Here is a 21,837-nt window from a genome sequence, read left to right as displayed (position 1 = left end):
AGTATTCTAAAGAAAAATGTTTGTTAAACATAGCAAATATATACATGTAGGAGGACATGGTCTGTACTGACACCTTTGTACACTGTATCTCATACGCAGGCTCTAATAGCAGGAAGCAGAAGAGTGAGAGGACTGGACTCCCTCCATAGCAAGCACAATTCATTTTTCAATTAAATTAGGCATATGAGAATTGAACAGCAGGAGAAAGCTGTGCTGATGAAAAATTGCTTCATTTGTAATCCCATGCGCATGGCAACTAAATTGTGGAGATTACTGTAATATTTCCATCAATCCAGACATTCTGCAAAGTCAAATATCCTTACCTCAGTAATTTTTTTCTCTTTTTAGCCGAACAGTAAGAGCTTGCCTAGCAAGAATATATCAGATGCTCTTGATTATAGTAAGCACATGTGAATTTTTTCTGAACACAAGTGAAGATAGTCATGGTCAAGTAGAGTAAAATTTAGCACACCATTGGCATTAGAGGCATACATAGATCTACCCCTCAGGGCGTCTGCTTATGGTTGTACATTTCAGACTTCAGTGCTTAAACTCCTCTGGATAGCAATTCCTGAGACTTGCTGTGGGAATGGCAACTGACACACTAGTTCTATAGCTTTTGCAGATGGTCTGTAACAAGTTCTGAGTGGATACCTTCAATCTAATAGCAAGTAAGAATTAAGATGATTAATTTGCTTCTTTCACAATCAAACACTCCCTGTTAGGAGTCTGATCTTAAACTCAATGACATCTGTAATGCAGCAGCAAGACAGACTTGGAAGCTGGTGTTGGAGTGGTTGTGCTCCTATGATTTTGGGCTACTTCAGCACTCATGGACACTTGCATTAATAACTCAATCTATGGTGACAGGAAGAGGAGTTTGGCTGATGTGACTCAGTCTCCATTGATTAACAAAGGCTGGGATAGACAAGCACAGTGAAGATTTCATCTCCCCACAGTCCAAAACCTTTTCGGAACAGCCATGAAACTTCATCGTTATCCATTCCAGACACTTTCGCCTTTTATAGGCACACATATCCATGAATTAAGTTGCATGCATAGTCAGTAACCCAAGAAAGTTTCAATAACTAAGCATATTGATAATTCTGTAAGTGGGAAATGCATTCAGCAAACTAGTGCCTCTTCCACCTGAATGGAACCTATATATTCACAAAGTCAAGCACTTCCAAGCCAACTTTCTCTTGGATCACCAACATTCTCTTGGATTTGCAAGGTGGACAACTTCAAGATTTTTTCAGACTTGTCATCCATCTGATGAAAGAATGACATTTTAAATTTGGCACATGATAAGTCATTAGTTCCTTAAAACATAGCAGCAGAAGCAATATAGGAAATACAAAGAGAAAGACTGGGAGAAGCCATCCTGCTTCTCAGAGCAGTAAATAAGGCTTTAGAGAAAGGTCCCAGTTTAAGCAATGTGTTAAAAATTTCAGTACCATAATGTACTTTGTTTGTATCATCTCGCAAATGAGTGTTCCAGCTTTTCTTTGTGTTCATACCAAAGAGCAAGTAAATCAAATCAAATATGTGTCTATGGACATATCTGTAATTATGAGTTAATGGTGACCTACAAAGCTTTCTAGTACCAAACATATTCAGTATATTGATTTAAAATAATACACGTATACATTCACTGTTTTTCTACAACTCTGTTCTCTTCAAAGAGAGCCATGTGAAATGACTGGAGAAAACCTTTCGCAGCCATTTATTTCATTTGCAGTATCTGCAGATCTGGAGAAAGCTGGCTCCTTCACTGCCTAAAGTTGTTTTCATGATATTTATGAGATTAAAAGGGGGCTTGCACGTACAAAAATCAAGATTCATATATTTCCTCAAGAACATTAATGCTCATGACCAGATACGACAGACCATTTAGCTACAAAAAATGGAGAGGATATAGCATGCTACTAATGAAAGCATTTGAGAACATCAATGTCAGCAAAGTGCATTTAGATCTATTCTTAGCATCTTTTACTCTCTGCCTAATTTTCTAAGACAGTTAAATAAACTGGACAGAAAAGCATGAGAGGCTTAGAAGAGGAAAACGTTGGATCTATTTCCCTAATTTTTTTTTCCTTTTCTCCAAAGTTGCAGCAGAGGACATATTTTACTAGCAGAAAGAGTTGAGTCTCCAACCTGGAGTAGTAACAGGTTCATCAGCTCTGCCAAGCCTGCAGAGTGCAGAATTTACAAAGGCTCAGCAACAGACTGTTGTTCCAGCTGGTGAGTACCCTTCCCTATTAAAATGCAACATAGTAAAGGAAGGCATTGGTTGATTCCCCTCATTAACAGAATGCATTGCCACACTACAAGAAACAGCTCAATGATATCTAGCTGTATTTCAAACATTAGAGAATGAAGTGGCAAAACTGGTGGCTTAGTACATCCTGTAGGGTTATGATGAAGCAAAAAAAACTAAAAAAGCTGAATTATATATATAAACTAGCCAAATGATTTTAAAATCAATGTCCTTTGGTGGAAGAAGTCCTAGTTGGTTGTAAGTATTCCAGCAGGCTTTTAACATGTCAGTATTTAAGCACATAAAACCACCCTAGATAATGTGCAAACTTTAGTATATAATTCATTTGCTTTTGTGCAAGAACTCCATGCTATCTTTGGTTTGTGATCTAGCAATATATTTTTTGCTAGAGTACTAATGAATCATCTATTCAAAAGAATGTTATAAGATTTCAAGGAAGATTAAAAAATAAAGAGTAACAGCATAGAAAACTCATTTTTTTTTCTTTGGAAGCCTTCAGTTTGTACTGGAAATCACTGTAGGGTGATCTGTGCAAAACTACATTCGCTGAAGGCTGCATTCAACTGTTTGTTCCTATCACATTATTCTCTTGGGCAAAGGCAGCAGAGCAGAACTGGAGGAACAGAAAGTTTGTATGATACAGCCCAATACACAGAAACTCTCTGCTGAACCTTAGAACATAGGATTTACAGTACCTTAGGTTAAGACCTGCACCTAAGTGCGCTACTTACAGAAGATCCGTTCTGAGTTCATGGAGAATTTTCTCTATGGTGTAGAAACATTCATCAAACCTGAATAGAAGAATTACTTCCAAGGAAAAATGTGCCATTTTTAAGGGGGGGAAATACAATGCCCATGATTTGGCAAAGATGACATTTTCTTGCATCCAAAATCAAAGACGCTGCTTCTTAAGAACTAGACAAGTGCCTGGGACAATTTAGAAACTACAACTCCAGGTAACAAATGTGACCTCTGGAATGGTGGAGAACACAAAAACTTAGCAGGAATTGTCCAACATTCTTCAACTGCAGATTTTTGTAACTACTGCAGCTGCAGACATTTATAGCCATTTATCTTATTCTAGGTGACAAGTTCAACTCCATTTGATTCCATCTAAAAAGACAAGAAGAAATACGAACTGGAAAGTATGGATAACTAGTAACAAAGAGGAATTGCTTCAGAAAAATAATTCTTCTCTGACTCTTCATCCACTCACAGACAGTGTAACGACCAAGCTGAATTCTCCATCGTCTATTTCAAGGTCACAGACCATGTTTATACTACGAAGAAGTGGAACAAGAATGTAAATATTGATAACTGAAACAGTCCCTACAAAATGTGGGTTAAAACACTATTGCAGACTCCAGATGATTTGCAGTGACTTAATTAAGCAGGTTTGTCAAAACCTGGTGCAAAACCTTAACTGTGCTTAGGAGGTGCACAGCAGATGACAATTTTCTATCCTACTCTGTGCTGATTCACTGCACTTAGTCTGCTCCAGTACAGAAAAATCCTAGGGTGCTTATTCATTTATGATCCATGCTTCAGCACCCCTGTTCTCCTTCAACAGCAATAACAACATAAGACCCTATAGCTACTCTGGTACACGACATGAATTGTATCAAACAACTGTTACCAGTACTTTCACCCCTAGTTTTAAAAGGAAGACTAGAACTGATCCCTAAGTTTTACCTAACATCTTCATGACCACTAAGCACTTTCAAGAAGCTCCTTAATATTTTATAGTGTAATGTAATGAAACTGAGTCATAAGGTAATTACCGTTCTTACTTGATATATGAACGATATTATTACCATACCTTACAACATCATTTTAAAAGCTACTGACACATATAGTACATGTCAACTTCCCTTTTTTATTCTGATACCTTACATATGGCAACCCAACTTCAAATAAAGGCGCAGAAATCCTAAGCATCACTTCAATGATTTTAAATATTTCTGAAGATGGGCTTCTCTTCATTCAGCTAAATCTTAATTAGAGTCTCAAAAAAAAGGAGATGCCAAGAAGTTCCACTGTGGTCTGAAAGACATCACCTGACTATATATTCAAATCATAACATTTTAAGAGAAAGATAAGGAAAACAATCACAAAAGAAATGGCACCAATTGGAACAGATACACAATTTGCTTTTGGGAAAACCTCAAGGGTTTGTTTTGATACTGCAAAATAAATTCCCAAACCACAGTGGTTTTCATTTTGGATTGTCAGCCTGCAGCAAACAGCTAATGCCATCCCAATTTCCTAAGAAGGATGCCAGAAAAGAAACAGAGAAAAGCATTCTAATAAAGCTTATAGCAGGAAATGCAGCAAGGCTGGGGACTGACCATAAGTAAATCAGCAGCTAGAAAATAAACGGTTTTAGAAATGCTTCAGTATCAGACGTAGCTCAGCACTTCAGTAACAGCAGTTCAGTGTAGTCTGGTTACCCAGACTACCTGCGCAGATGCAAACTGACTGGTATAGGGATCTGATAGTTAAAGAGAAACGGTTACAAAGAAAGCAAATCTTCAAACATTTTTAGTCTGTGCCTTGTCCTATACTTACAGCTGTCAAGCTTTTTCTAAAAATACTTACAAATATTAACAGAAGTTGTGAACTAAATGTCAAGAGGCAAAATTCTCTTGCTCAAATGCTAACCTAGAGCATGCAAATAATTCAAATGGCACATGAACCACCACTTTCTGTATGCATTTGAATGCATGTAACAATCTGGAGTCTGCTTGTGTTTGTTCACTCCCTCTGCTATATAATGAGTGCACTACAGAAGAACAGGATAGGCGCAATGGAACAGAATAATAAGATAATGGTAGTTTGATTTTATTTGCCAAGGGACAAATGAAATCATATTCTCTTGTTTATTACTTGCTCATAACTCATAACTGGATGGCTCAGGGTTACTTATGATACTGCTGAGTTAGGTGGTACTAAATATTTCATCAGTAGGGGGCTAGAAAACATGGACTTGAGGACATCAGTTTGGAAACAGAGCAGCAAAGACAATTAAATATTCAGCTCATTACCTACCCATTTGACTAATACCCAGAACTCTGTTGTAGCTTCTTATTTGGAAGCAGTGCTGGCTATGCCACTCCCAGTAATAAACTGCCTTTTAATACATGGATAAGCAGCCTAATCAAATAAGGATTTAAAGCAAGATGTGCTAAAATAAACTGCTGATTTCTATTAAAAAGTCCACCATTGCTTCTCTGAAGTTGTATACCTATTAAGGTTATAGAGGGAAAAGCAGAGTACAAGGAGCAAGGTAGGTAAATTATCTTGCAGCGTCCAAATCTCACTTCTCAGATTTTTTGGGCCGCTCTTTTATTTATATTCATAATCCTTGTCTGTGAGAAACATTATTTAATGCCAAAGATTACATCAGTTGCAGAGAGCGACTTGGTTTGTAGCACATTTGCATCACTGCAGTTTGAGAAATCACCTGCAGCCAGAGTGATAAATGGTCTCTTAAACAAGATGTCTGCCTGTTTTCCAAGCTCCATCATAAAAATCACAGTCAGAAAGACCCCTCCCTGCAACTGCTGCACTGATCGTTTATCCCTCTGCCTCATCTTGAAGTCTAGATTGGCAGCAGCATTCTTCCTTACACATCTTGAATTTCCTGCAAAAATGCATTCCTGCAATCCTGATGTGGCACTTCCACATTACATATTTGTCAAATGCCAAGCAGCAAAAAAAAAAAAACCTTGCTTCATTTGAGAGATGCTTTCTATTCCTCAAAGTACTTGTGGGTCTTCCTATGCATCTATATACTTAAGTCATTTTCTGTTTAATCCAACAAACATAAACAGGTCACAAACAAATTGCTCACAAGGGCTACAATTGTCTTAAGTTTTATCTTAACTTCTTGCCATGGTATCTGCTGGTCCAAAGAGCCATAAAATGGCTTCGGTTGGAAGGGAACTCAAAGATCATCCGGTTCCAACGCTCCTGCCATGGGCAGGGCTGCCTCTCACCAGCTCTGGCTGCCCAGGGCCCCATCCAACCTGGCCTTAAGCACCTCCAGGGATGGGGCACCACAGCTTCTCCAGAAGCCTCCAGTGCCTCACTACCCTCTGAAGAAAGAATTTCCACCTAACGGCTAACCTAAATCCCCCTCCTTTAGTTTGAATACCCTCATCCTATCACTATCTACACTTGTAAAAACTCAGTCTTCTTCCTGTATATAGGCTCCCTTCAAGCATTTGAAGACTGTAATGAGGTCTCCCTGGAACCTTCTCCAGGCTGAACAAGCCCAGCTCCCTCAACCTGCCCTCACAGGACAGGTGCTCCAGTCCTCTGATCGTCTTTGTGGCCCTTCTCTGGACCTTCTCCAACAGTTTTATGACTTTTTTGTGCTGGGGGTTACAGACCTGGATACAGTAGTCCAGGCAGGGACTCACAAGGACAGAGCAGAAGGGGACAATCACCTCCCTCTTCCTACTTGTCACCCCTCTTCTGATGCAGCCCAGGATGCAGCTGGCCTTAGGGGCAAACAAGTGCACACTGCTGGCTCTTGTCCATCTTTTTGTCCAGCAGGGATGCTATCAATAAATTCTTCCCAATCTGTACACACATCTGGGTTTGCCCCAATCCAGGTGCAACACCTCGCACCTGGCCTTGTCAAACCTCATTAGGTTCGTGTGGGCCCACTTCTCAAGTCTGTCCAGGTGCCTTTGGATGGCATGCCTTCCTCTCATCAGCTGTACCACTCAGCTGAGTGTCATCTGCAAACCTGCTGAAGGTGCACCATCTAGAGTTAATGATAAAGATGTTTGAAAAGGCTGCATTTAGAATAAAAGCTGGATTTGGTATTTTGGAATCTGCACCTTAGAATTATGACTTAAATCTGCTTTTTGAGATTACAAACTTCTAAAATATATTTTATTTAAAGGAAATCATGAATGTCCAACTGTTAGACTGCAATTCATACAATCAACAAGCTACCAATTAAAGTAATCTTCAGACTGCTGAAGATGAAAACATTGCCCATGAAATCACCAGGTCCCAGGAACAACTCTGCATTCTATTTCATATAATCAACTTCACTGCATAAAGATCTCAAAAACAACACAGAGATTATAAGGGGGCACCTCAGCTCCACATGCATTTCCACTGCAAGAACACCACTTACTTCTCAAGGGTGAAATCTTGTTAGCAGTCTTTCAGGCAGACATGAGGAAAAAAATCAATTTAGTTTAATTTGTAGTTTATATATATATATATAACACACACACACACACACACACATATATATATACACATATACACATAACACACACACATATATATATGTGTGTGTGTGTGTATATATATACACATACACATATATATGAAGACCTGACATTCAGATTTGTCAACAGCTAGTCATGGAGAAACTGTACAAAATGGGCATAATATTTCTAACAGTGAGAAGATCTAGCCAAAAGTGGCACCTTATTGTGGAGGAGTTAAAACATAAATTCACAGAAAACTAGATCTTGTCTGTCTTGCTGCTCATAGAACCACTTGTTTAATCTAGTGAAAAAGTAATTTTGTCAGAACTATGTATTCTAAAGCAAAGATTATTCACTCCTCAAGGTGAAAACTGTTCACCAAGAACATTGCAGTCAAGTGTGGAACTAGCAACCAAAAGCATAATGAAGAAAGAAACTCAACTAAAACATAAGGCATTTCAGTTGGAATCACAGCAGCCTGAGAGAAGAACTACTTTCAACCGTTTCCTCACATATAATTTGTCACACGCTGGGTGCTTGCAATAGTTTTACCTAGGTATTTTCCAACTTGGTCACTAGCCTGGACTTTCTAAGCCAGTAGTTCCAAAGAAGGTATTTACTAAAACATTTGTCTTTTTAATGATAGTTGTAGTATTTCTTGGGGAACCTTACAAAGTACAATTTTATTAGCACCTTACTTCTTCACAGATTTAGCAACAGTATTAGATCTCCTTTTCCATACATTTAAGAAGAGTACCAAGGCTAAGAAGGTCATTAATTTCAGAACAGATTTGAAGCTGGCTCATCATTGTGCTTAAATCTAGAAAGACATTGTCTTCTTTAATAGAAAGGAATGATGTCTTAGAACTTTCCCTAAAAGCCACATGTATAATCAAATATAAAGTCAATGTTACCAAGATGGTAATCCTGGAAGAGAATAAACTTCCTTGTCTACACTGCAAATTATTTTATTTAATAAAGCCCATTTCTAATAGTGTAGTCTTTAATTTTTGCTGCCTAATAACTCCCAATATAAGAACATATTTTTCATTGCTTTGCATTTTGCAATGCTTTGAAGAAATTATACTACATCCAAAACCACACACCCCCAAAAAATCAAGGTAGGGAAAAAATTCTTCAGAGACTGATTAAATTCTTAGCTCCTCTCATTTTATTAGGACATAATACCCTCCTAATTTTAGCCTTTTTTTCTCCTAAAAACTAGTATTACACTTGAGATTAGGAGTCAGATTTTTGTAAACCACTTAGCAGTTAAGAGATTTCAGCTCCCATGTCTCTTCAAAGCCTCTGAAATTCCTATTCCATTTCAGTATTCAGGAAAGACAATTAAGATGAATGTCCTCACCAATAAGCATTAACTTTACTAATAATAGAAGAAATTGAAACTTCAAGCAAAAATACAACCACGAGAATGACAGTTGTGAGTAAAAACCAACAAACAAACAAACTCAACAACTGAGTATCTCCAATACCTAATATCAGCAGGTTTTTTCCCGCAGAAATGATGCACTCTCAATTTATCAATAAGGGTCTTATTTGAACAGCTCTCTGCAACTGCAAACTGAGACTGTTGTTTGTGCCTTGTAACTATGAATAACAGAAGAATGTAGTTGAATTAATCTCTCTCCTTATGGTCTCATAACCACCTCCCCAGCTCTGTTTTCAGAGCTCATCTCCCACTTTCTAAAGTTATCTTACAAGTAAACACACCTGCTTCCTAACCTGTGCTTTGGGTGCAGGGGAATCCACCACCACTCTCTGTCCAACACACCCTTATTGCAATGGCACCGCTCACTTCCTTGTTCCATAAATAATCACAGAATTTACCAAATTTACCAAATAAATGCATGACTGGTAAGATACTCCAAGTTGTATTTGTTAACCTCTAGTAGTTACCTACATTTTTCTCAAATTCTTGTGAACGTAACTATTCCTTAGCTGGGGGATTTCCCAAATGACTGCATCAGTTAAAGTAAATGCCACATCAAATTAAATATCCAAACCTAGGAAGGATTTAATAAAGCTACTGATTGTTAGCAGCTGCTTCCATATAGCATGGAGGCTCCAAATGTATATTAACATATTACAGGGAATACATTAACAACAAAGGCTGTATGATTATGTTACTGCATAGATTACACAGGAATTAATGAAGTTTATATATAATGATAATGAAATTGCATTTTTTAAAGAAACAGGAAAGCTGTGAAAGGAAACTATGAACAAGCTTTTCCATTTAGTCTGTCTGATAGTTCATATTCACAAGTTTATATTCATTATAGTTCATAATTCATAAGTAAGTCTGTTCTATTTGTAAGCTGGGACAGTGTATCAATAGAAGTGAGATGCTGCAATTTAGCTTTTAGTGGTGATTTCTTATCAAGTGAATATTTTTGTTTTTCTACATTAGCAGTTTGCATACCGACTTCATCCTGGATCTCCTCAGCTACAGCAGGCACATTGTAGAGGAAGGAGAGAGACTGATTCATGCGCTCATATATCACACGTAGATGTGTCATAACCTAAAGAAATGAAAATATTTTAAGGAGGGGAATACTAATACTATTATTAGTAGCTATTATCAAAAATTTTACAAATTTTTTTTTTTTTTGCAAAGCAATACAGTTTTTACTTGAAGTAGGAATAATATGCTCCATGTGCTGAAACTGTCAAATGCATTGCGATATTCACCTCTCCTACACAAGTAGTGTGCTAGACATTCCTCCATAGCAAATACCTGAAACACCATGGGAATGAAATAACTTAAAGCAAGAATTTACATTCGCTGTGGGGGTACACAAACAACTATTGTAGCAGAAATTCACAGCCTCATTTACTCTCCAATAATGTGTACACTTGCCCAATACTGTAATCTTCTGCATGCCATTCAAGCCAAGTGAGGCGCAACTGATTGCTGGATCATAATGTTTTTGGTTTTTTTTTTTTCTCCTTATTCTAACACTGCAAAAAGAAACAGCTACTCTCTGAAGAAAGACTGAATGCTCTCGTTGAAAGCATTTGAAAACATTTCAAAAAATATTTTCAACCAGAAGCATTATTGTGTTGTCCCAGGTGATTCTGTTGCCTCAGGTTGTGCCTCCATGCTGCTACGGGTAGAATTTCAACATCCCACAATAATCCTCCCCAGGGTACTCTGCAGGTATCACCTCTCTTCAACAGAAAGGAAAACAGAGGTGCATTCTGGAAGACATAGACTACTGACAAAGGCAATTTTAAGCCCAAACAGGAAAATAGGTTACATGCAGCAATTTCAGTGAAAAAATTTATGCTTCTGAACAATTTTGTTTTTCCATTTTCCACTGAAATAAAAACACCCTGGTAGATCCTTCAACCTACATTCCTTCGACCTTCTGACCTATTCAAGAAGTGAAGATGTTATGGAAATACACATTCCTATGGCAATATACAACACAATAACTGCATTTCTTGTATCTGAATGTTACTTTCCATTCTTCATATGTGCTGCCAAACAGCTTGTAGTCTGCAAAATTCCATTGGTTTTTGTGATTTAACAATCCAATGTTTTAGAAATTAAAGTAATGTAAAATGTAAAAGGACATGCTATCGTATTTAAGAGAAAACCAAGATTGCTGCAGAAGATGCTTAGAAGTGTGCATTTTTAACTCTAGTAATTTCAAGCTAGCATGATCTCCATTCTCAAGTCTGGCTGAAATAGCTGTTTCATAATTCTAATATGCAAATCATGCCATTCAATGAGGTATATGGTTTTGATTTGGCTCTTAGCAATGCCAATCAGTTCATAACTGCATGGCTGGAACAGAGGCAGATTCTGCAGATATTACAGCACACGCTTTTAGCAGCTTATCCGTTCTGCCTACAATTTTAATTGCTGTTTTGAAAGCCAGCTATATCTTGCGTTTTTTTGCTTCCTCACCCTCCGTGATTTACAAAGATAACATAAAAGCTGTTCCAAAACACACACGTTGAGGACTGCAGTAACATTCAGCAGTTAAAATGCCACAAACTACCATGCACATTTTAAAAATTATGTTAAACTCGAGTGCATTGCAGTAATCACATTTATAGACATTACAAGTACCTCTGCAATGACTACAAAAAGGCTGGTTGCAGTCAGATGGCTGTGCCACTTCTGGTTTTGCTGCTTCAGCTGAGTGAAGCATAACCATATGTGTTAGCTAAATCTATTACAAACATTTTCCTCGAGGTATTATTTACCAAAGCAGTAATAAAGGCTCTGGCATTACTGCTCTGGATGGCTTCTTGGGAAGTGCTCATGACTGGCTCACTGTTTTGACGGACAGAAAACCTGCTTTTCAGTTCTTCTCAAAAGATAAATTACACCCACATGACTACTACATCACTTTGTCTTGATCTTCTGCAGGAAAACAGTTTATTTTTTATTGCACCTGAAACTGCCCACAGAAAGTAGTCAAATGTTTTTTAAAAAGTAAGTTGACAGAAAACTCACAGTAGTTATGAGAAATGTGACCCCACCAACCCTGAGTGGGGATTACCTGAGATCTAATTTGGGCAGCTTTCTTTGGGTCTACCATCCGGACATGTTCAAAGTGTTTGAGAGTATGCTGTCTGTCTTTCTGCTCAGCACGCACATACTTCTTCAGCATGTTGAATACATGACGAGGCTATAGGGAAGAAACAGGAAATAAATGAGTTAAATTTAGAACAACACATGTTTTAGTTCCATACATTGGAGGTATGCCCCAAAACAGGAGCACAGAACGACTATTACGTTGCATGCTCAATTGAGATCGACATCTATTAACTATAGTTAAAACTGCAAAAGACTAAAACTGGTTTTATTAAACAGTATCATCTATCAAATAGAATGCATCCAGAATCAAACCAGAAGGTTAATAAACTGCTCAGCACCTGCAGAGAAGATCATCTGAAGGCACTACTCTACCAAAGCCAAGGATCAATCAAACAGATTTGACTGAAAAACTTTTTTGAACAAATTCAAGACTGCTCTGTCCTGCTAATACTGCTATGTGAGCAGAAGAAACAAAGAGGAAAGGAATAGCTGAGGTATTTAGGGCACACATGTTCTCAAAGTACCCAACTTGGGTATCAGATTTAAAAGTTTATGTATACATTTCAGGTGGTTTTACTTACTGAAAGCCATTAACTATATGCCTCAAGGCATACAACTGAACATGAACAGAGAGGAGAACTGCAGCTGAAGGGAACATGAAAAATATACACAGACTGATGGTACAGCAGTGAAGACTGCAAAGAAGGGAAGTTTTTCCTACCATGAAACTAAGACATTCACTTTTAACTCAGTGTTTAGGGTGACTCTGGAAATCCAGCCCCCCTCACCAAATCTGCATGCCTGGTTGTGTTTGTGTATTTTTTCTGAAGCTGCTAAATAGTGAGAAAAATTAAGTTGACATGGGTGAGAAGGAAGGGAATGGTGATCTTACTGTGCAGGAAATTAAAGAATGAGCAGAAGAAGGGAGCAGCTTCACTGGGTACTGGTACAGATCCAGAAGAACGGGTGGGGAAGCAACAAAATAAGCATCAGAAGCTCTGTGCACAGCTTCCTGAAACAGAAAGAACTGTGGGCGAAGCTGAAGCTTTAGGAACTTAGATTCATGGTCAAATATAGATCCTAAACTAATTTAACATTTACACAAGATATGAATACTAAGCCATAGAGCTTGAAGAATTTCTTTGCTTGAGAGAGGCAATAGATTTTAAGATGTCCAAAGAAAGTAAAACAAAGGTTATATGAGGATCTTTCAGAGAGATGTGAAATCATTCCCAATGAAAGGATTAAACTCAGTAGTTCCATGACAGAAAATTCATTTGTGTGGAAAATAACTCCAAATTACCAAAAGTCAAACAGCCTGCGATGAAGTTGCAAGAAGCCATGAACAAATGTTGAAAAGTAAGCAATCCCTACAACGTTACTGTAATGGCAAAACAAAATGAAATGCCAGCTGTGACAGTTTATAGGAATAAAGGCTAGAAGACCACTAAGGTTTAAAATAGTAATTTTCTGAAGACAGAAAATATTGTTCCCTTTCCTGACATTTCATTATTTGTTCCCCTGAAGCACATCAAGATAGCAGGTTTGTGTACATTAAAGAGAAATGGATTAATTTCTATTTCTTCAAGGAATACTCAAATTGAAGTGTCATGTCTAATGCCAGAAGGATATACATATGTCACTCTGAAAGTAATGCCTCCTATTTATTTCCATAGAAGGTACAGCAGATACAAAGTGCACAATAACACCATTTGACAGAGCAAACTAACAGCTACAGAACACTATCTTTCAACACAGTCACCACCATCAGCTGTACATTTTCACTAGAACCTGCCTGCTGTCCTCATAAGAATCTGCACGAGCAGAGACGACCCACTATTGTCATCACTACTGCCTCACTGTGCTCAGATCCACTTTTTGGTCTTCAGAAATGTACAGCAAGTGTCAATGAATATCAATGGGTGCCATTTTTTCCTCAGGGAGGAATTCAATGACACATCTTTGATTCACATGCACTTCCACGTCGGATGCCATTGTGTCAGACTGCCCCTATGCTGCCATCTGTCACATGGCAGTGAAATGTAACAGAATATTTGTAGGAAGGCTCAACTTCTACTGCCATACCACCATCTGCCTCTGACGTCATGGGCCAATATAATATACTGTAATATGAGGCATTACTTTTAGAAGAGTCCTCTTAAAATGGCTCTGCTTTTACTTCCTAAAATAGCCATTAAATGTCCCAGATGCAATAGAGATCAGGTCAGACCTCCAATCTTTCCCACAACTTTGAAATGCTATTGGCTAAAGACTTTGAGGGCCTTTGCTGAAGGCTAAACTGCTAGGGCTGGTGCCAAGTAGTCACAGACCTCTGCAGGACTTCTCATACCCACCTGTGGATACCATAAACAAGAACCAAATTTAACAGGCAGAAGTTATTTTTCTCCTCTATGCCTAGAATTGCAGATCTGTTGCTTGCAAGCTTCGAACAAATTTGTGGATTAGCAAAAATACCTCTAATCCCAAATCCCATCTCCACACTGAAGTGAACCACTTCTGCTTAGAAATCACACTTATGTACATACTTTTTGGCAGCAGGATTTGCCCCCAAACCTCCTGTATAAAGTGATGGTATGAACTCTTGTAATGTGGTAGAGTGGAACAGCCACACTAAGTGGTCTAGCAGAGGAAAGGAATGGCTCCACAGGCTAGCTCATAAAAAAATATCTCACAGAATAACTAACCTGTATCAGCCACCAGGGCTATCTAACCATCATGAAATAATACTATTATTTCCAGCTGTATTTGCATTATCAGCTTGTTTTTATCAGCTTTCCTCTAAAAGAGACCAGAATATTCCCAATGTGACTTCCATTATCCGCATGTTTTTAGTTATCTTAAATAAGTGGCCAACATTTCTGGCAACTGCAATTGAGCTAGTAACCAGAATGACTGGTGACTTCCTGAGCAAGAGGATCCAGCACCAAATTGAGAATGCGTATCAGTTCACAAGGAATGTGGTTTAGATAGGAATAATATTGCTTACTGAGAACTGGAAAACCCTGAACTGACTAGAAAGAAGCTTAACTCCACATAAGCATGGCACATATTTATTATTCAGGCCAATGTAAAGAATAACATGAACACATCTAATAAGCACACATACAGTAATGTTGAGTGAAGTAGTGCAAAGGCTCCTGTTACACGCAGCTTTGAACTATTTCAAGCACATTTAGACATGTCATTTATGCCCATGAAACTTTTTCCACATTTGCTTTTTATCCAACACTTAGGACAGCCAGATCATAGTCCTCTTACAAGCTATTGTAACAGATGAACAGATGACCTGTTATCTGACTGTATTTTAGTATATCTATTCTCTTCTTAGTAAAGCAGTTCTTTGGTGGATATATAGATGCAATCCTGACAACCTATTAAAAGGTTTCCAGCTGTACAAGACAAGCCTAAATCACTGCATCACAAGCAGAAATCACTGATGGCAACTTTTGCTACCCAGTGGTGAATCCCAACCCCATTGACTATTTAATCAGCATGAAATAAAGGTGCCTTAATTTCAGGTAGAATCAGTTTAGAGACAAGATCACTGACATTCTTCTTTAACAATGAAATAATAATATTAATGTTGCAGTTTATGTCCAAATACACACCAATGGGATCTGCTGGCCAAGGGTTGTTCTGTCCTTACCGTGGGCGGCGTTCCCAGTATCGACTACTGGAGAACAAGGGCTCTCTTTCTACTTCATCTTTTAAGACATTTCAAAAGGCAAAAATTCTATGTAATTAAATGCTTCAAAGCACTTCAGAATTTCTGGAGGAAATAAATTGGCACACATAAGCCATATGAAGACAATACTCATATTGTAACATGACTTAGATTGATAGTACTGGTTTATCAAACACAGTAGAAGAACCCTACAGAAGGCAGCCCACCAGAAGCTGTTCAAACACAATTTTAAATAGTGAGTATTTCGTTGATTATATTCTCTGCTGGTCTCAGCAAGGATTTAGCTTGGTTTTGTTGTAGCCAGCAGAAAATGTTACTTATTGTTTATTTATAAAACAATTAAAATCATTTACAGCTTTCACAGCTTTTTCTACACTCTCTCTCACTTCTAAGTTTTGGCTCTGCTGCTATTACGATTTCCTTGAAATGTAGATAAGATAGGTTCATTCACATCTGAAAATTTAGAGAACAAAAACCTAATTCTTTTTCTACAGGTCATTTACAAGACAATGTAACCCATTGGTCTACTCCTAATCCCAACCTCGCTAAATCATACATGTGGTCTAAAATGCAGTTTCTAACTGCAGAACAGTTTCTAACTGGTAAAATATGCACACATTTATTTTGTACATACACATATATGCATACACATATATGACCTCTACACAGAATCTACCTTATCATTTCGGATTTTAAGGGAGTTGTGAAAAAGTGCTATTTCACTGAGCCTGGAAAACAGAAACATCAAAATTATTTTGGATTGCTACAAATACAACCTACGCTCTCTCTGTAGAAATTCAAAATACTTTCTGCAGAGAAACAACATGAAAACCATCCGAATGCACTTCTGTGTATTTAAAATACAACCTCCCATGTCTGCGTGCCATGGAACTTCTATGGAAAGTTCTGAGCTGGCTTGTCATTTTGATCAAAATTCACTCTAAACCAGAAAGGAAAGATCCACAATGCTGTATTTTAATATTTCATCTTGCCTTTGGAGAAACATCAATCACCACTCCTTTCTGATTACTGCTCTTGAAATGTGCAACAATTTTTTCTTTTCATTCCATTTTTAAGGATACCTTATATACTATATTAGGTATGCATTTTAACTGCTATGTTATTGATTCATGGGCTGTATTTGATACTGGAACTGCAGTTCATTTTAGGAACATTCAAGGATGGCTGGCTAGGATGATAGAAAGACTTTTCATTCATGTGAAACCCCTATCCTACATTTTATGTCGAGTTAAAGATGTCTTCTCAATATTTCTGCTGGTTTGTAAGAAAGTGTATTACCACACATAACGAATACATTGCTATTAGCACTCAAAACTTCCCATTGCCTTCTCTCTCAAGGATTTTCCTGAGAAAGAACAAAGTGAAAACAGTATTTGATTCCACCTCATCATTTGCTTTTACAAGATTTAAATTTATTCAACTCTGACAAATTAAATTTTGTGTCTGCTCTTGTAAAACTTTGGATTTTAGTTATGATGAATCTGCCAAAGTTTTGCAGACTGTAATATCCATCTGGAACTGCCTCTCTGACTTTAGTTGCTCATATGAGAAATCCTACTGGGCAAGATGAGGTGCATGACTATACCACACGCTCAACTCCTCAGACTAGAGAAAAAGCAAGGAAGTGTGGTTTTATTCACCTAAAAGCTTCAGAAAACCTGAATTAAGCAACCATCTTTCTCTATCTGACCTGGTTTAAAAGCTGAGCTAAAATCCATGCTGTCTATTTTTATAAATCCCACAAAATTCAGCACAAAACTTCAGAGAAATTGTAACTTTACATGTTTAGGTGAACAGGATGGAGAGTGGAGTATTAAAGTTGGACTGATCTCTCCTATAGCATGGAAGGATTTTTATCAGATCAGCAGTTATACTTTTCCCTGCCTCCAACTGTGTATTTCCCCAGCGACCTTGCAGGACCCAAAAAAGTCTTCGAACTTCCAGAACACAGAAGCAATGAGTGAGGACCCTTCTGCAGATCTTTCTTCCAAGTCCAAATAGCAGAACATGACTAGTTTCAGTCCACAGTAAGCTCTCACCAAAGGAACAAACTCAGGGCACAAATGGTACTAGAAAGGACATTAAGGGAAACAAGAAAATATACAGGAAATAAATTCAAATGGGTTAATGTACAAGCTAGGGCTGATGTTAATTATCCCTGCTCTGAACAGCAGTAATTTGCATCTTAGTGAAACAGTTCTGAAGCGCAAGAGAAACATTTTAAACTGAATTTAATTACTATATGCTCATTTTACTCTGTGCAAAATATAAGGAAGTTAATTAATTACTGCTCATAGATTTCCTGTATGTTTCCTTGCTCTGAAACCCTTTATTTCACCACTGTGAACTGCATTTTTTTTCACCACACCTCCTCCCCCTGACTTCCCACAGAGAATGAGCCTCTGCTACCAACAAAGATTAAACAGGGAGACATAAATCCAAATAAATTTGACATGCACATGAGAAAGGAAATATATGCAAATTATAGAACCAAGTTGCTTGCAGAGACTGATGCATTTGAATTCTTCTATTTAACTTCCAAAATGAAGGGGAAAATCTCCAACTGTTTTAAAAAGTAGAAGCGTATTAGTTCCAACTGCCATTAATCCTCCTTTTCTGTACTAAGACCATCAAGTGGGATGAAACAATATGGCATTTTGACACCGGATACTGAACAGCTACACCCTGTTTTCAAAGACAACAGAATACAGCAGCACAGTTAAGCTGTACTGGGAAGTAGAGATGAGGATAAAATTTAACTTTCTGGGCATCTTGCATGACAGTGCTTCTGAGAAAACAACAGAACAAGCACTTCGTTTTGACAAAAAATTATGTTGTAATAGACCTTGAAGTTACGTTATTTCATTTCTGTTATTCATTTCTGAACGAACTTCCTGACTCCCTTGCTGCTCAGAGTGGTGTCCTGACAAGCTCTTGTGACACTGGCATGGACAGTGATCCATGTAACATCTGAAAAACTCCTGCAGAAGAGATAGGATATGTGGACAACACATCCAAGTGATTAAACAGCACATGAAAAACACTACTTCCCCTGCCAACACACGTACTTCAATAAAAAAAAACAACTCCTTTTTCAGTTTAAACTCTAATATTCTTCTAATTTTATTTAAGAGACCTTACCACTTTAAGTACAGACTTGTACAAAGTAGTTAACACGACATACTTGTCTCAAACAGGAAAGATTTGACAGATGGACAACTCAATGGATAAGGAATCGGCTGCATGGTCACACTTGAAATGTTGTGGCTTCATGTCCAAGTGGAAATTCATGATGAGCAGTATTCCTCAGGGGTCCATACTGGGACAGGTGCTGTTTAGCATCCTTGTCAGTGACAAGGACAGCGGGATTGAGTGCACCCTCAACAAATTAGCGGACAGCACCAAGTTATATGATGTGGTTGTCATGCTGGAGAGAAGGGATGCCATCCAGAGGGACCTTGACAAGCTTGAGAGGTGGGCCCATGTGAACCTCATGAAGTTCAGTAAGGCCAAGTGGAAGGTCCTGCAAGTGGGCCAGAGTAATTCCAAGCACAAATACATGCTGGGCAGAGAATGGATTGAAAGTAGCCCCAAGGAAAAGGACTTGGGGGTGCTGATTGATGGAAAACTCAACACGAGCTGGAAATGTGCACAAGCAGTCCGTATCCTTGGCTGCATCTAAAGAAGCAAGTGAGGTGATTGTTCCCTTCTGCTCTGCTCTCATGAGACCCCACCTAGAATACTGTGTTCAGCTCTGGGGACGCCAATACAAGAAGGACATGGATCTGTTGGAGATGTCCAAAGAAGCCCATGAGCACGATCAGAGGTTTGGAGTGCCCCAGCTATCAAGACAGGCTGAGAGAGTTGAGGGCATTCTGACTGGATAAGAAAACAGAATAATTTCTCTAGGACAGTTTTCAGACAGAGTTACAATCACACAAGGCTCAACTTCATATCAAGAGCTGATTGCCTGAAGCCAAACGTGAAACTGCATCTGAGGTGAACTCCTCAAAACCACAAAGCAGAAGAACAGGACCTGCAGCCCTTCTGTGAACTCAAACATCTCACTTTCAGTTCTGATTGGCAGACATCTATCTCCTAAAGAAAGCTGCATACCAGCCCGTAACTTGCAAAAAAAAACTCTGGAGTCCAAGCCCTTCACTACACTTGTAATAGTCAAAGATTACAATACACAGCATCTCACAGTCAGACCAACTAACATCCTCCACCCGATTTAATACACATATGCTTCATTTTCAACAAATCACTATGCTGTAAAATACTGACTAATTCTTCATACAGCTATTCTGTGACAGACAGGCAACTCAAGATTACTCTTTTACTTCACAGTTTTGCAAGAGGTGGAGAAGAAGTTTGATGATGATAAAGAATTGTGATTACGATCATTTTTCCATGCTCTCTGAATGAGCAGGTTTCTCTATGAAAGGAAATTCACTTAAAATATATAATTTTACCAGGGTAGTCAATATTGATGTGATTTCCTGTGAGACCAGATTTAGGAACTGGTGGATCCATCTTACACTAATCACTCAAAAGGCTTTTAGTCACATAATGTTTTTCCCATCTAGGAAGCATTCAAGAGATGAGAGTTATGTAAAATATTCAACTGTTTTCCCATAGGATTCACAAAGATTCTCATTTTTATGAAGGCTATAGACTGGCTGTTTAAAGATTAAGCAAAAACATCACAGATATATTGTCTTTAATAATTCCATTCAAATCCACATTCTGGATTTAGTGTTTACAGCACTAAAAGCCATCATATCAAACAGCCAAATTTGAATTGCCAGTGGGGTATTTTCACACCATCCAACAATCCTTCCAAAATCCTCCACCAAACGTTTAAACAATTCAGTATATGAAACAAGAACACAAGTATCCTTTATCCTTAAGCTCCCTCTTGACCTAAAGAAGCATCCTACTGCATACCACTCAGAATGACTGCATCCTTTATCAGGATCTGCAAATGGCTACAATTTCAGGCATTTTCATGCTATTTACCTAGGTATCTATGTGTATGTATGTAGGTATCTACCTACATGTAGGTACAGGGTGCGTGTCTGTGTTTGTATTTGTGTGCACACAATATGTCAAAACTTTAAACTTTCAAACTGTCTGATAGCTGCAGTAGATACTGCACAGTCAGTGCTTCATTGCTGGTCTTTATTTGGTATACATTCTTTTTCCATGGGATGACTAGACTGACCTTGACAGAGCCAAATGATGGTGATATTGCACTTACTCTGGGTGGGACAGTCTGCAACGCTGTGATGTAGTTCTCCAGAGCAATGCGGCGACGGTCATTCAGCATGGCCTCCACCCGTGCCATGTGAGTCTCCACAAGCTGTTGCCTTTCATTTGCTGCTTCTTGTTCCAGAGATTCCACTTTCTCCTGGAAATGCTGAAAAAAAATCACTCATCACAACAGAAGCAATGAAGACACCAGCAGAGAACAATAGACATGAAAAATCTGCCTGCAAATTGCCAAAATAATTCCACGTCAGTCTGGTTTCTAGAACTTCTGTGCTGAATGTCCCTCTTATTGATTCCAGTAGGACTTGCTTCTGAATACCTGGCCACAATTTTTTTTAATCTGTCAAACATTCCTTACATGTTCAGCACAACCACCAGTGTATCCTTCACACAACCACTGTGACTGTGTTTAGTGTTAGGGAATTCAGTATAGAAAAGGATGGAGTTTGACAAGACTTCATCTCCTGCAATCACAAAGGCTTTCCACGTGTCAAAGTGACTTTACAAACAGATCTACGTAGTGGAAAAAAAAATTCAACCTGTGCAGAGTCAGTGTAATTCCTTATAAATTGGCCACCAGGAAGAAAAATTGAATCCAGACTCATTCCATTAAAGGAAAAGCTTGAGTGGATATAATGCAGAGAGAGCAAAGTTGTGGGATTTAATATGCAAAGCAGTCTGACTCTGAATGTTACTTTTTTATAGTTTTGCACTGAGATCATTCTAGCAGTATTGAATAATA

The 21,837-nt window shown here is 38.2% G+C and overlaps 1 protein-coding gene across 5 annotated transcripts in view; it reads right to left on the bottom strand.

Annotated features, from left to right (window-relative positions):
• APP (amyloid beta precursor protein) overlaps positions 1-21,837 on the bottom strand; it is a gene marked incomplete at both ends in the record, with an annotated part of 202,543 nt that overhangs the window by 32,043 nt on the left and 148,663 nt on the right. For all 5 annotated transcript variants that reach the window (XM_079537866.1, XM_079537867.1, XM_079537868.1 and 2 more), the window contains 3 exons: positions 9,962-10,061; positions 12,057-12,185; positions 21,085-21,243. In XM_079537866.1, the coding sequence (XP_079393992.1) occupies positions 9,962-10,061; positions 12,057-12,185; positions 21,085-21,243 (388 nt within the window). The remainder of the gene's footprint in view (positions 1-9,961; positions 10,062-12,056; positions 12,186-21,084; positions 21,244-21,837) is intronic.

Source organism: Tetrao urogallus (assembly GCF_951394365.1).
Source record: "Tetrao urogallus genome assembly, chromosome: 1".
In the NCBI taxonomy this organism is placed as follows: Eukaryota; Metazoa; Chordata; class Aves; order Galliformes; family Phasianidae; genus Tetrao; species Tetrao urogallus.
The sequence above is the reverse complement of the archived record's forward strand: the minus strand, read 5'-3'. Positions and strand labels throughout refer to the sequence as shown.